The sequence below is a fragment of the Myxocyprinus asiaticus genome, chromosome 21 (assembly GCF_019703515.2).
Source record: "Myxocyprinus asiaticus isolate MX2 ecotype Aquarium Trade chromosome 21, UBuf_Myxa_2, whole genome shotgun sequence".
Classification (NCBI taxonomy): Eukaryota; Metazoa; Chordata; class Actinopteri; order Cypriniformes; family Catostomidae; genus Myxocyprinus; species Myxocyprinus asiaticus.
Window position 1 is genome coordinate 1,118,085 of NC_059364.1, and position 16,916 is coordinate 1,135,000.

At 38.6% G+C, this 16,916-nt stretch overlaps 2 protein-coding genes across 2 annotated transcripts in view; both read left to right on the plus strand.

Moving 5' to 3' along the window:
* LOC127411940 (serum response factor-like) overlaps window positions 1-16,916 on the plus strand; it is an 896,621-nt gene that overhangs the window by 408,872 nt on the left and 470,833 nt on the right. The gene's annotated exons all lie outside the window — the stretch shown is intronic.
* The window catches only part of LOC127411960 (inositol polyphosphate-5-phosphatase A-like), a 229,095-nt gene that overhangs the window by 32,030 nt on the left and 180,149 nt on the right, over window positions 1-16,916 (plus strand). Inside the window, exon 2 of the mRNA XM_051647929.1 lies at window positions 13,477-13,518. Coding sequence (XP_051503889.1) covers window positions 13,477-13,518 — 42 coding nt within the window. The remainder of the gene's footprint in view (window positions 1-13,476; window positions 13,519-16,916) is intronic.

Below are 16,916 nucleotides of genomic sequence, written 5' to 3' on the forward strand. Positions count from 1 at the left end.
TGAGTCTCCACATGCTGTGAGTCTCCGCGGTGTCATGCACAACGTGTCACGTGATAAGATGCGCGGATTGAGGGTCTCAGAAGCGGAGGCAACTGAGACTTGTCGAGGTGAGTAACTGCACCACCACGAGGACCTACTAAGTAGTGGGAATTGGGCATTCCAAATTGGGAGAAAAGGGGATAAAAAAATAAATAAAAAAAAACAATCGAACGCATAGTGCAGGATCAATAGAGCCACCCTTAACAGCCTGTTGTAAATGGAAATCACCAAGTAAAAGTAACTTAACCTATTTAAACAGTTAGGACATTCACAGGTAAGCCAAATCTACAAGAGAGGAAAAATGCACTGAAAAGTTGCGTGTATTTCAGGAAGTGCATTAGCCTATGATCTAATATGACAGCTGTTCGGTTAAAAAAAATAGCAAGGATTGAGAAAAATAGGCCTGTGAGAAATGTACAAAAAACCTAATGTATTGTTCTAAACATGACGTGCACACCGAATAAAAGGGTTTAACCAGTTAAGCAGTCGACACATCATTGAAAATAGCCTTTTTGACCAGCAGGGTAAAAATGATGTACATACCTATCTTAAAACAGTCATTTTCTAGTCTACTCAAAAGCATAAATTTTTGGTCTGGTGAAAGACGGGACCTGACTTATCCTGCGCTTGAAAATGCCTGCTTGGTGGGAAAATAACTTCCAGTTAAACACCCAAATGTGAAAAAATCCATAGCGACTTGCAAGCCAATGTTTCGGAAATCTGCTTCCCGCACCACCACCGAAGTGATTTCCATAGCTCATCTTGCAAGAGGAAATTTACGGAAGAAGCACGCGCAGCCTGAGGTGAAATACAACTTTGTATACTGTCCCAGATATCCTCTCTCTTTTTTAATTTTTTTAATTTTTTAATTTTGGAATTCCCAATGCGCTCTAAGTCCTCGTGGTGTCGTAGTGACTCGCCTCAATCCGGGTGCTGGAGGACGAATCTCAGTTGCCTCCGCGTCTGAGACCGTCAATCCGCGCATCTTATCACGTGACTTGTTGAGCGCGTTACCGCAGAGACGTAGTGCGTGTGGAGGCTTCACGCTATTCTCCGCAGCATCCATGCACAACTCACCACGCAGAACCACTAATCGCGACCACGAGGAGGTTACCCCATGTACCTCTACCCTCCCTAGCAACCGGGCCAATTTGGTTGCTTAGGAGACCTGGCTGGAGTCACTCAGCACGCCCTGGATTCAAACTCGCGACTCCAGGTGTGATAGTCAGCGTCAATACTCGCTGAGCTACCCAGGCCCCCACAACGTGTAATTTTAAGTAATCCAGACAGTGAATTACATGAAAACTTCTTCATCTTATGTAATTATCTCTTTATTTTGAACTTGACAAACATAGTCAAAGTAAAAAAAATAATCTGATCCCTGATCCCTACTAACAAGTTGACTTTACTCAGTTGAATTAAGTAATGGTGTCTCCAAACTTGTGTAATTAAGTTCACCTCAGTGCTCATATACAATGAACAACTATTTAAGGTAACTAGATGCAATTAGACTAAACTCAGATTTGCTATTTAAATATTGTTGTTTCTCTTTAATAATTTTAACTGAACTGACTCCGATTCAGATGTAACTATCACACATTTCATACAGGGCTGTGTAATAGACCGTAGGACATTCCTGTGGTGAGTGAGAGATGTTTATTTAAAACCCCGTTAGACCAGCTCACCTCAAGCTTCTGTTGCCTGGAAGTTTGTTTGAGAGCGTAATGAAGTGACTGGAGAACGTCATCCATGTCTGAACTCTAAACAGGAGTCGTGTGTCCGTGGAATTTGTCAAAGGTTCGGCTGTATTTGCTGTAATGCTTCACGGAGTTATTTACATTTCCATGAATGTTCCAGGAGATGCTGTGTCTGATATCCTGAGCACATACTGACGCTTATGTTGTGTTTGTAAATGGCTTTGACACAGGATGGGGTTATTCTGACACAGGTGGAGGTGTGTTTGTGAAGTCCACTGAAATGGTTCTGGCTCTGGTGTTTCGGCCGGTGGATTTGTGAACTTCTCTCATAACCGGCCCGTGTTTCCACTGACGTGAGAGCTGAACAATGACGTAACTGATTACCTGCCTACTAATGAACATTAAGCATCACAGTCTTTGTAAAATTGTATCACAATTTTAATTGTATTCCATGACATTTCGCATTTTATAGTTAATTACGTTTTTATGACTGGATAACGTCCATGTTTTCCGCATCGCGGGACAGCTTTGTTGATTATAATGGGAGTATCTAGTCTTATTTCGCATTTTTGAACTGGTTTTGAAGACTGTACATGGTCAGGAAATGATTTTGCAGTTCAAGTTAAATTAGTTTGTATAGTGGTTTTTAAAATACATGTCTTTCCAAAGCAGCTGTACCAAGAGTTGTATCTTTTATAGATTAAATTACTCACAATGCCACAACGCAGGCAATCGCGCCTCCGGGTTCTTTTGAGCAGCAGATTTCAATGGTGGAAATTTACATTAAAGTAATAATGTTTGTTAATGTTAATTAAACAACCCGGAAGAACCCAAAAGAACCAGGAAGGGGCGGAGCGGTCCATTTGTTTGTAAACAGTAACTTCATCTTTAGTGGTTGTGGCGAGGTGACGGAGACAGTGGGCGTGACGTCAAGCCTTGGAGGAGCATTTATTGGAAATTATAGTAAACATAAAATGTCCAAAGGGGGAAAATAAAGTGTCCATGGAGAAAAGTGTCCAAAATAAAGGAGAATATGGCATCCTTGCGGTAAAAGGGGGTGTCGTGAAGGAAAGGGAGTGTCCAGAGGAGGGTCCAGGACGTGGACGGGGTCCGTGGGACTCAGTGGTCCGTCGGCCGTGACACGTGCTCAAATCCCCTGGCGTTGCATCTAATTTGGGGTCTGGGGGGTCTGGATGTAGTTCGGCCGATACCCTCCCCACTCTGCTCCTGGATCTGCGAGGACGCCAGTGTGTGCACACAAGGAGATAGAAGCCGGCTCCTCGAGAAGAGGCGTGCACTGCGTTTTTATGGCAGCGTTGCTGAGGCTCCATCCAATTCAGGTGTAGCTCATCATCCACTGCCCAAACGAGGCTTATTAATTATGCGCCTCTTCTCCTGCCCAACTCCCATTATGAACCTGGCTGAAGGACAGCCCTAAGAGGCGGGGTGACGATGACGAGAGGGAGGGGCGGGTTGTTCCACCACATGGTGTAAAAGCACATCGAACTGTTCCAGATTGGGCATCAGTAGCACCTTGTTGGTGGACTGAGAGCTCCATTACAAAACCTCTGACAGACCTTAATGATGACAGCTGAGAAGAGTGACAGAGGAAGAGGATATGAATGAAAGGTTATGAGATGGGAAGGGGGATCCTAATGGAGCTGCTGACTCTGTGACACGCTGAGACAGAACAAAGTCTCTCTCTCTCTCTTTGTCTCTGTTTACAAGTGTTTCTTCAAGGCCATCTCAGTCCACTGGTATCCAGGCAACAGTGTGCAGGTGATGTGTTTGTGTGTGCATGTGTGTGTGTTTAATAGCATCTCTGGCAGGAGCTACACACTCACACATACACACACACATCTCTGTAATTCCAACTGTGAGGATGGACAGATGCGGACCCCCAAATATAATGCTCCCCTTGCCAGGGACCCTCCTCTTAAACACTAGCTCAGGGTGTGAAACTAACAGGCTGAATCCAGTCCACAAGCTCCTCATCCAAATGTATTTCATGCGCGGGTAATTTAATCTACCCGTAACAGGCGGGTGACCTGTAAGACGTCTCGGAGTGACACATGACAAGAAATGCTGTTAGTCACAAAGACACGTGCTTGAAGAAACACACTTTATTATATGTTTAAGAACAGACAAAAGAAAAGCCGCCAATGCTCGTGTCTGATTCGCTGTTTGTTCAGAGGCGTGCAGCACGAGTCTCTCTCGTTTCACTCTTTATTCTCTGTTTCATTCGTCTGAAAACTGTTTGCAAGAATAATGTCGTCTATGAGAATGCTGCAAATGATCTCAGACCATCTCAGGAGGTGCTGTGAGTTAAGTTCACTTTATTTCCACACGGTTGGCATGCATTGTGAACGCAACTCTGCAGATTCAGTAATACATATCTTTGTATTAAAGAAACAGTCGAAAGTGATTAAATCGTAAAGTAATACAAGACACGTTCATCGTGAACCTAAAATTGAGTTTTCTTTTCTTTAAGCAGCATTAACTGTATTAACAAAACTCAACACAAACACAAATTCGATAAGAACACATTTAACAGCATTATTTTGGGAATTCATTAGGCTTATTTATTTTGATTATTATTGTCTTTACATTTATAATTGTCTTTAGTTCTTAATTTGTAGGCTGTTAGTAATTTTCCAGCTGGTGTTTTTGACGGATACTTGCGTGATGGCAAATGGAGACGTTGGAGATGGTAAATGTTTAAATAAGGTGGTTAAATACGATTTTTTGATCACTTTGTTATTTTATTGCTTTTTTTGTTTAGTTTAAAGTGCAATTTGAATTTAGAAATGTCCTTTATGTTTTTCATGTTTCAATAAATTAAATTTTTAAAGCAAAATCAAAAAGCAAAAAAATTCACCCACCCTCGGGGGGTTGGCAATATAATCGAATATTGTGATATTTTTTAAGCCGATTATCAATAAAATAATTTTTACATATCACCCAGCCCTAGTGTGCAACCAAAGTCTCAATAATATCCAGAAAAAAAAAAATTTGGTGCATAAATACTCCGGGGACTTGGCTCCATTACAATGCTGTATATGTTAGTAATTACCAAATGAAGCTTTTTATAGCCTATGTATTCACCAGATGGAGAGTTTTTCATATACAGAATAAGCAGTGTAAGTATATAAACTCAGCAAAAAAAGAAACGTCCCTTTTTCAGGACACTGTATTTTATAGATGATTTAGTAAAAATCCAAATCATTTTACAGATCTTTATTGTAAAGTGTTTAAACAATGTTTTCCATGCTTGTTCATTGAAACATAAACAATGAATGAACATGCACCTGTGGAACGGTCGTTAAGACACTAACAGCTTACAGACGGTAGGCAATTAAGGTCACAGTTATAAAAACTTAGGACACTAAAGAGAGACCTTTCTACTGACTCTGAAAAACACCAAAAGAAAGATGCCCAGGGTCCCTGCTCATCTGCGTGAATGTGCCTTAGGCATGCTGCATGGAGGCATGAGGACTGCAGATGTGACCAGGCTGTGATGTCTGTACTGTGAGACACCTAAGGCAGCGCTACAGGGAGACAGGAAGGACAGCTGATCATCCTCGCAGTGGCAGACCACGTGTAACAACACCTGCACAGGATCGGTACATCCGAATATCACACCTGCGGGACAGGTACAGGATGGTAAAAACAACTGCCTGAGTTACACCAGGAACACACAATCCCTCCATCAGTGCTCAGACTGTCCGCAATATGCTGAGAGAGGCTGGACTGAGGGCTTGTAGGCCTGTTGTAAGGCAGGTCTTTACCAGACATCACCGGCAACAATGTTGCCTATGGGCACAAACCCACCTTCGCTGGACCAGACAGGACTGGCAAAAAGTGCTCTTCACTGACGAGTCACGGTTTTGTCTCACCAGGGGTGATGGTCGGACTCGCATTTATCGTCAAAGGACTGAGCATTACACCGAGGCCTGTACTCAGGAGCGGGATCGATTTGGAGGTGGAGGGTCCGTCATGGTCTGGGGCGATGTGTCACAGCATCATCGGACTGAGCTTGTCATTGCAGGCAATCTTAATGCTGTGCGTTACAGGGAAGGCATCCTCCTCCCTCATGTGGTACCCTTCCTGCAGGCTCATCCTGACATGACCCTCCAGCATGACAATGCCACCAGCCATACTGCTCGTTCTGTGCGTGATTTCCTGCAAGACAGGAATGTCAGTGTTCTGCCATGGCCAGCGAAGAGCCCGGATCTCAATCCCATTGAGCATGTCTGTGACCTGTTGGATCGGAGGGTGAGGGCTGGGGCCATTCCCCCCAGAAATGTCTGGGAACTTGCAAGTGCCTTGGTGGAAGAGTGGGGTAACATCTAACAGTAAGAACTGGAAAATCTGGTGCAGTCCATGAGGAGGAGATGCACTGCAGTACTTAATGCAGCTGGTGGACACACCAGATACTGACTGTTACTTTTGATTTTGACCCCCCCTTTGTTCAGGGACGCATTATTCCATTTCTGTTAGTCACATGTCTGTGAAACTTGTTCAGTTTATGTCTTAGTTGTTGAATCTTTTTATGTTCATACAAATATTTACACATGTTAACTTTGCTGAAAAAGCAGTTGAAGATGAGAGGATGTTTCTTTTTTTGCTGAGCAGTAGCAGATTTAGGCATGGGCAACATGTGCAGTTGCACAGGGCAGCATCTTGCGGGGGGGAGCAGCACGAGGCACCCACACAGAGCCCCCCCCCCCCCCATCAACAACTTTGGGGGCGGGTTGAAGCGGGTTTCGCCCAAGGTGCCATACAAATACCCCCCCATCCGTGACAGCAGCGTAGTTTTTTTACACAGTTTGCAAGCCAGTAGTGGATTGACATTGCTCAAACACTTCTGTGAGGGGTTGATCTAAACCTCTTACACTAGTTATTAAGCTTCAGCAATTAATTCTGCTCAAACCACTTTATGGACAGACTCCATTCCAACTTTTGTAAATCATATCTTTTTTTTTTTTTTTATGTTTTATTAACTTGATATCTTTTTAGCAGTTTTAAAAGTTTAAATAAGTTTGAAAATGTGCATTTGACTTGCATTGATTTTTTTGTCATTCGAATATATTTAACAGCTATTTATCCATCTCTATGATCACTGTTGCTGCCTCGTAAGCACAGTCCAATTTTATTCTTCATGTATTTCAGCTGTATTTCTCTGTTAATGAGTTTGTAGTCACACTAGATGTAATTTCTAGGTTTTTGACTACAACTACCGCTGTGAAAGTGAATAATTATAATTATAGAGCTGTATGAGGCTGTATGAAAATAGAAGCTGAAATTACAGTTGTTCTTGCCAGTTTAGTCTAAAAGTGGAGAGTATGTGATTTTCTTGCTATCGCAGTGTAAGATGTTTTTCACTTCAGTGTACTTTTTAAAACCGTTCTCATGCGCTCCTGAAATATGTTCAGCTAATCTGAGCGTTGAATCCCCAGAGTGAGTTTAAACTAGGCCAGAGCTCTTACGGGGGACAATCACTCAGTGGAGAAATACACATGGATATTTTTATTAGGCCTCCAGTAGAGATCCGCCTCTAATTAACAGCAAATTATCTTTTGATAAGCTGAGGGACGGTCAGCAGAGTGTGTTTGATTTGTAGGTTGAGCTCTAGAGGTCAGTCCTACTTTAGCTGCGTTGGACTGATGTCGTCCCCTAGTTTTACAGCAGCGATCGGAAAGATCACGACTCAAATCTTCAGCTATTGACGGTTCCCACAGTCATGAAAAAACGCAAATATCAGGGAATTATAAAATGGTGTTTTCCAGGCCTGAAAAGTCATGTAAATCAATAAAATCTTCAAAGTCATCAAATAAACAATTTTCTAGTTTTGCTCTGCTCTAAAATCACCTCGATATGACTCTAGTGTAGAGTAAAAGTTGTTGAGCGAATCGCCCTTTTGAGTCAGTTCTTTACATTGAATTAGTCGAAATGGTAAACAAATTGATCTGATTCATTAGCCAATGAATTCGGTCAATCAGAGTTAAAATATATCTAAAAAAAGTATTTCCATTGATCAGAAACTAGCGATGTACAGCTATATTGTCCAAACATCGGTATCGGCTGATAAATGCAGTGACCTATCAGACAACAGACAATTGTTAAAAATCAGCCGATAATCATGCTTTTACATAAATCAAGAGTTTTGGAAAAATTTCTGCAAACTTGCCGCAAACGCTGCAAATTTGCCGCTCATTATTTTCACATGCAAATGAGATTTGTGGCAAACTCTTCATTGTTTACAAAGGTTTGTTGCATGTTCACCAATACCGATGAAGAGCTGCAAACTTATTGCAGTGAATCGCAAGCTCATTTGCGGCAAGTTTGCAGAAAGTCAGAGATTTCGATTTTTAGCAAGAGTTGCCTCCGCTTCTGAAACCGTCAATCCGCGCATCTTATCACGTGACTCTTTGTGCATGACACCGCGGAGACTCGCAGCATGTGGAGGTTCATGCTACTCTCCACAATACACACACAACTTACCACACGCCCCGTTGAGAGCGAGAACCACTAATCACGACCACGAGGAGGTTACCCCATGTGACTCTACCCTCCCTAGCAACCGGGCCAATTTGGTTGCTTAGGAGAACTGGCTGGAGTCACTCAGCACGCCCTGGATTGAACTCAAGACTCCAGGTGTGGTAGTCAGTGTCAATACTCGCTGAGCCGCTTCACCACCGAGTTCATCCGAAAAGCACTGCTATCTGGACATTTTTGTACCGTAAATAAAACTGTAATGAATGAAAAATACTGTGGTATCGCCGTCGTTATTTAGCTTGAGTCTGAGGTAGTACTGTGGCACAAACTGTCTATTAAAACTTTTTTCCCCCTTCATTTACTTTTTACTTAACATTTGAGAATATGAATAAACTAAACATTTTATGTATTAATATTTTATCCTATGCACATTAGTTTAATGTGAAATGTAAAGTTGCGCCCTCTTATGGACTTAAATGTAAAAATCTGCTGACTTTAAAATTAGAGTATAATTCGAATTTTGGTAATATTTAAGGTACAATTTTGAATTTCGTTTCTCAGCCCAATTTTCTGTTTAGACCACATGTGTGAACACAGCCCGTGCGGTAAATTTAGCACTGGCTATTTCCCTGATTGAGAAGTTGCAACATGACCTGAAAAGTTCAGTTTTGATGCGATGTGTGAAAAGAGACGCAAAATTAACGGTTTGAGCACGTACAAGGTCAGGACGTGCTGACGTAAGACTGGGAGGTTTCTCTGGAGTCAAAAAATGTCATCAAATTGGGCAGATTTAGTCTGAGGATGCAAAAAATATTTGGTATTTTAGAGTCGACTATAGAGGAAATCTTGTAGTGTATGATGCTTCTTGACTCAGATATGAAGTCATACGGTGGGCAGCTAATGGAAATCGACCGCGCAACGCCACAACACTGGACCACGAACAAATAGAGATGGCGAACAAGTGGGGCTTATCATTTAACGCCACTCACCTCCAACTCGCATCACAGTCTTCGTCTTTTCACCTAAGAACAAACCCAAATGCGCTCGGCCTGTTACATTTGAAACTCATAACAGAGGAGCAGCAACATCAGCGGCAGCGCTTCTGTTTATCTCTGTTTGTTTACATGGGTAATGCGTCTCTTAGAACGGGGGCGTGTTTTTCCACGTGAGTTTGTGATTGGATTGACTTAACAGCCAGAGTGATTTAGTGTGTGATGCCCAGTTTTTTCTATAGCTATTTACATAGTCTGTAAGTGTGCGATACCTTGTATTTTTAGATTCTGTTCAGATTTAAGAAGTGATGTCGTGTAATCCAGCATAAAAGTGCTTCTCTTCATGCACTCGAATTTGTCGACTGATAAAATAACGAACTACATCTCAAAGTTTAATGGCATTGTGAATGGAAGCAATACAGAAATAAGATGTAAACCATTGCATATGTGAATAACAGATTTGGTACATATACCAGTTAAGGTAATCCATCAATTTTACTGCAATTTACCAGGTTGCATGTGTGAAAGCAGATGAGGTTTTTAACGTTAATACTCTGTAGAGTTTTAAATAAATAAAGCATACCTCCATAAACCTTTATCCAAATCCTAACCATTAGTGTTTGAAAAACAAATGTGAGATAAACGCAATAGCTGAAGCAATCTTCTATGACACTTTCGGCTCACGTTTCGTCTTGCGTTCAAAATCATTGGTCATGTTATGCAACCTTTAAGATGTATCGTCTTTCAAGTCATGTTATAGTAAAAGTATTTTGATTTATTAAGATAGTATTGTGTGGGGAACAGAGCGAAAGATAACTGTTTATAAAGTGTTAATCAATTTAAAAGGAAATACCCTAGATTTCTATTGTTTGTATATAAAGCTAATTAGGGGTGAAGTACTGAAAGTATTAGTTAGTGTCCTTCTTCTTATTATTCTTCTACTTCCATACATAGGAAAGTTATGAAATTTGGTACATTGATAGAAGTCACCCAGATCTATAAGTGCCCCAAATTTGGGATCTCTATCTCAAAGACTCTAGTGCCACCAACTGTTCAAATTTGCACTTATGTTTATAATTATAACTCTTGAACCGTAAGGCCTAGAGTCAAAATTATTTTTTCCTCTGATTCTTTGGCTCATGCATATCATGTTTTCAGTTTCCACCAAACTAGATTTTATGGCATTTTACATTTTCTGAAAGACAACTCCTCCTAGACTGTATGTCCGATTTGCACTAAATTTGTCTTGTATCATCTAGGGACACTGGGCACAAAAAAATATCAAAAACTCTGTGATGGACCAAACCGTATTTGTATAACGTTTCAACGAATTTGACGGTGAGCACACCAGAATAGAGGTGTGGCTGTATCTTCGCAAAGCTCTGGCGTATTGACACGGAACTTGGTATATGTCATAGCCATCTTGACTCTAGGGTACCTGCAGCGTTTCGGCACAGCACCACCTAGTGGTCAGGAGATATGAAAAATGGCCTCTTTTACGAATAACTTCTGAATGGTTCAGCCTAAAATTTCTCTGCCACGCTTTGCCGTATTTTCATGAAACTTTGTGTGTGTCATATTGACCACACCCTGACCTCACGATGCAAATTTGGTGACTGAGCCAACTACTGGTCAAAAGTTATAATTAATTATATTTTAGCAATTCTACCAATGTTTTTTACACTGCTTTTCTTAGTCATAATCACTGATGTCCAGTGACACTTCCGCACATGCCTTTGGTGTGCTTGACCCCGTAATTGCTGCTTGCAGCTATATTTATAAGGACTATTATGATGAAAATGTTATTTACTTAATTTATTATTCATTTTAATCTATGAGGGCGTCCCAAAAGGGAGGATTTAGTTCAACTCTGGTAAATTATTCTCGGCCACTTTCTGTCTCTCTCAGTAATAACCGTATAGAGTTTGTGTATCCATATAGTCTTGTGCAGTGGGCAGAACTAGTTCATGTGATTGTGTGTGTAGTTTATAATTACACCCAAGAGATGAGCCTAAACCCCAAGTTCACTCATAGTGCATTTATTGACCCGTGGTCTGTCTGTCTGTCTGTCTCTCTTCCCCTCCGTTTGTCCCCGAATCCTCTTCACAGTTCGTCTGTAGTGAGTCTTGTGTGTTCGTAAGTGTCTGTTATTTATAGACCTTAATGTTGATGTTGCATGAGAGTAACACGTTGTGTTTTGGAGTTGGTGGTTGTGGTAATCGTTCTGGACTCGTGTGTTTGGTCAGGTTTCACCGAAGACATTCTGCAGGTAGAAAATGGCACAGACTCATAAATCATTTTATATTATCAGTACAGTTTGAGAGAAATACACAAATATTGTGTGCAAAACACACAAAACATAAACTCAAGTTTGAACTTTATTTTAGTTTTAATGGACAATTGGCCTGGATACATGCCATGATATAAGTACACGAATATAAAGAAGACATCAGCCTTTATGATGAGCCCTCATGGAGAAATACTGAAGTAATATGCAACAAGAAAAGTACCACTAATTGCCATGTATCTTGGTATTATTTGAAGCACCTTTATTTTGTAAATATCATAGTGCATGAATATGGATTTAAATAGGAATGTACACATTCAGTAACATGGTTAACATCAAAGTACCGTGGTATTATTTTCAAAAAAATCGGATTATTCGTGATCTACATTTGAATGATCCCGATATTTATTCGTAAAATCATAAGATCAGTTTTTTACTCTAATATACCTGATGCTGCTGTCTAGTATGTCCTTAATATTAAATCAAAACAACAATAACAAAGAAAACCAAAAAAACGCTCACTGCTCTTGGCTGAAGAACTTTTTGTAGCTTTAACATTTATTAATATGTTATGATAAGTGTTGGGTGTAATCCAATTACAAAGTAATTAGTTACTGTAATCTAAATACTTAAGTAAAAAGTAGTGTAATGCATTACATTTTTTATTCTTGTAATCAGATTACAGTTACAGACTTTTAATTAATTTAAAAACTTTTAAATGCAATATAGGGTTATACTTATTTCTAATATATGCTTTATGTAGAATATATGAATTAACAAGTCATTGTGAAGGTGAAATGTGAGGTGAGCACTAGGGCTGAAACAATTAGTCGATGTTATCGACAGCGTCGTCAGTAATAAATTGTCGACAAAAATGTTCATTATCGAATAGTCGTTTGATCTCATTTAACGTAACGAGATCAGATATGAAACTAATGATGATGCGTGAGAGGAGCACTGTAGGACTGAGGAGAGCAAACGAAACAGCTTCTGGTGATGTAGATCGCAAAGTATGAGGGAATTATACAAAAATACAAAATAACTAAATACAGAAGCACTCCCGTTGTGAAATACAGCGGAGCCGGAGCTGCTGTTCCACTGAAGCAAAACTTGCATGTCAGAGCATCTTTAAAGGAAACACCTCGCCGTTACATCTTTAATACATCCTTTATTAAAGTTCAAATAATAAGGAAGCAGGTCATGTAAATAAGTATAAACTCCGAAACTGGCATTTCTCTGTGCGGTCAGCGCCGCTTCTATGAATCGCGTAAAGTGACCCGATCTAAGGGGGAGAGATTGAAACTGCACCTGGAATTAAATTTAATAAAAAGTATTTTTCCCCTTTAATTCAGTGAATGTCATTTAGAGGTATTTTAAAAAGATGATTTTGTCCTCTTTATTATTAGCAAGCACGTTTAATACAGCCTTTTAAGCCGAGGCACAAGCTGAATAATCGATTAATCGTTTCAATAATCGCCAAATAGTCGAATAATCGTTCTAATAATCGTCAGATTAGTCGATTATCAAAATAATCGTTAGTTGCAGCCCTAGTGAGTGTATGACTTGTGTATAGCAATGAACAAGTAAGAAATATAGAGATTATTTTGAATTTGTTGAGCGAAAAATTGTTTTAGAAAGTAATGCAATTAGTAGTGTGATTACTTTTTCATTTAACTAATTAGTAAAGTAGTCTGATTAAAGTTTTAGAGAAATAATTAGTAATTTGTAGTGGATTATTATTTTTAAGTAACTCACCCAACGCTGATTATAATGTAGTTTATAATACATATATATTCCCAGAGAACAGAAAAACAGCACTATACCTTAAATGCACTGTAAGCGTCTGCCATATGCATACATTTTAAATAATAATTTTTATCGTCAAGATTGATGTACTTTCTGATTTTTGTCAAGATCACCACTGAAAACTTTACTAAGTCTGTTTATAATTTTCCTGTTTCAGCTGGAAAATCTACAGAAGACGTGGCTGCGGGAGTTTTACCAGGTGAGAAACGTTCTGAACTTTATCATGTTTGTTAAGAAGGTGAAATAGAGGGAAACAAATCGAATTACTCAACACTATGACATCACAAACCCCAGTCTTAATGTCCCGCCCTTTATGGGGATTCCAGAGAGCTGAACGATCTGATCATATTGTATAAGAGCATGATTTCAGCTTCATTCACACTGAGGAGATGAAGTCGAATCCTCATGTGTTGCATTCTGTAACTCCTGGATGTACACATTTGCCTTTGAACAACACAGATTTACCTAAAGCACAAGTTATTTACCTGTTAAAGATACTCACTTTTTGACTGACAAATGAAACTACAGAGAGACATTGTGTCTTCTGTTCACCTTAACGTCCCTCTGTGTGTCTGAGGGGAGAACGGGGCTAGTTGTCACAGGGGGAAGTTGTCACAAGGGCTATATCTCAATAACTATAAGATTTCAAGACAAATGTGCAGTTATACAAATGTGTGCTGTCTCTAGCAGTGATTATATACGTTGGTTTCAAACACCTAGTGATGATTGGTATATTAGTATTTAATTGTGACAGATTACCCCATATAGTTTGAAGCTTTTGGAGGTACATTAAGAGAACTAGAATTGTCAGATTTCCCTGTATGTGACTACGGGCATGTGTCTGTATGCGGGTCATTGACAAATAAATTTGTCAGACATGATCAAAATTAGAAAACATGTGCCAAATGTTGATTTCATAGTTTGTTTAAAAGCATTTACAGCATTTTCTAAAACAAAAAACCCCAATAAAATCAATGGCAAAAAATGTCAATTAGTGTAACCATCAAGGAAAAGGTATTAACCCTTTAAGCTCTGAAGGTGTTTTTAAAGATTACCTGTTTCAGTGGCATTCCCAAAATTAATGGTTTATAACTCGACAAAGAAACAAGGAGAGTCAAGAGTTTGGTATCATTGTAAAGAAAACTTTTCAGATTTTTTATTGATACATTTTGAGACTCTCAGCCGAAGAAACTGCTGAAATTTTTTTTAATTTTATTTTTTTCTTATTTTTCATATTTGATATTATATATCTCTGGATTAGGGTTGCCATGGTGTACGGTGTTACTGGTTTTACTTGGTATTTGGGACAAAACCGATGTGAAATTTTATATCGGGTAAAAGGTGGAAACATTATGAATGAAACTTCCAATATCAATACAATAGCCTAATGAATAGAATAGCCTTAAATAAAGAATAGTTGCCTAATGAAGAGTTTGTGACCCATGATAAATGAACCTAAATAACACATTGAAAGCCAGATGTTCTTTACCAACATATCAAAGTACACACTGACAGAAGACGTTTAATCTCAGGTAGTGAATATAATGTGCGTGATGGGTAACTGTAAGACATCTCGGATTCAGAATGACACAAGAAATGCTGTTAGACACACAGACACGTGCTTGAAGAAACACACTTTATTATATTATTAAGAACAGGTGACAGAAAGGCCGTCTATGCTCATGTCTGACGCATGTTTGTTCAGAGGCGGAACACACGTATGTAAAGGGTTCTCACTCTTTCTTTGTTTCAGTCTTCTGAAAAATGGGGGTTGACAATGTAATTGGATATTGTGATATTTTTATATATATATATATATATATATAGTGAACATATTTCATGCATATCGCCGAGCCCTAGGAGGGAACAAAGCAATTTTATTCCCACACATTCAAAGTCATTACCCTTCTAAAGCAGCTAAACTGGGTCCTGGGAAGAAAGGTAATAAAACACCAACATTAAACCCGCAACAACCCACAGTAAGTGATGTATTTGCCCGGACAACAAAATACCCGACCGGTCGCCCATGATGGAGAGAATGCACGGATGAAATCGGTTTGTTGCCAAACAGATGTTGCCCTTCACAACTGTTGAAAAACTGTCTTTCAAAAAGTTGAACAACATTTTAATTGTAAAATAAATAAAAAATAAAGTTCAAAGTTTGAAATCAAGCTGCCTTGTGTTATTGTGTAGGCTATTGCTTAATGAAAATTGCCCCATAATACCACTTAGCGTCCAACCAGCGGTAATACCGGTGTTAGTCGGTTTGAACGTGAACACCGCACCGGTGTGAAAATGATGATATCGTGGCAAGTCTACTATGGGTGTAAATAAGGTGGCTCCGAAAAAGTGTTTTGTTTTGTTCCCAATCATGTCAACTGTATCTGAAAATTTTTTTGTATTGTTACGATGAAGCAATCAAAAGTTATAGCATTACAAAAATAATTGATCATAGTGTCCAAAAATGTCTCCATGTGTCCAAAAGCCTCTCCAAACAAATAAAACATAATAATTGTACATAAGAACTAATTACACATGCAAACACAACAATGACTAAAGGTTTTCATAGCATGCAGACATGATTTTAGTAATGAGATTTCACAGAATGAGTTTCATTCTGTGTCATTTGAGTCATCATTGAGTCTGTGTCATGTATTTGGTGCCATCTCCTGGTGGTCATATGTAACATTGTACTTCATGTGGATTATCTAATGATCTATACATCTGATTATCTTGTGTGTGGACTCGTTTGAAAGATAATCACCTCCTCTAAATAATGTTTTATGTTCTGTTTATTTTTGTGAAGTTATAAGTGAAAATGCAGCATATAAGCAACACCAACATAATTGTCAGAGACATATATTTAGCTATTACTCACTATATTTTTGTCTGTGAGTAAAACAAATAGGCTGGTTGTATTCTACTCTTTGAGAGCTTTCCAACAACATATGACACATGACTATTTGATCAGTTTGATGATTTTACTATTTGCAATATTTTTCCAGGCCTATCCGAGCTTAAAGTGTTAAAATACACCTTGTATACATGTGAGTGTACACAACTTTATCATTAACTTCAAAAATGTTTTTAAATATAATTTTCAAGGTAAAAAATATTTTTTACAAATATATCCTGAAATTTTTAGTCAAAAATATCAAGGTTTACTTAATTGTACTGGACAAAATCTGCCTTTTCATAAAAATGGCAATATATATATATATATATATATATATATATATATATATATATAATATTATTATTATTATTATTATAATTTATTTATTTTTTATTTTTTTAAACCACGCATAAACAGACGTTTTTCAAATATTAATAATAATATTTTTAAGCAACATTGTTCACAATCTATTTTTTAAAGAGATAATAATAAAAGGTTATTCCAAAATACTTCTGCTTTTAATAGCGCATTTAAAAAATAAATTAAAAAAATAAGTAAATAAAAAAATAACCATCTCTGGACAGTCATTGAAAAACATGTAATCATATTCAAGTAATTGTTTTGTGTGAATTCCATTTTTTTTAAATGTTTTTTTTAAATAACTTATTAGATCCGGACAAATAAATAAGCGTTACGTCATC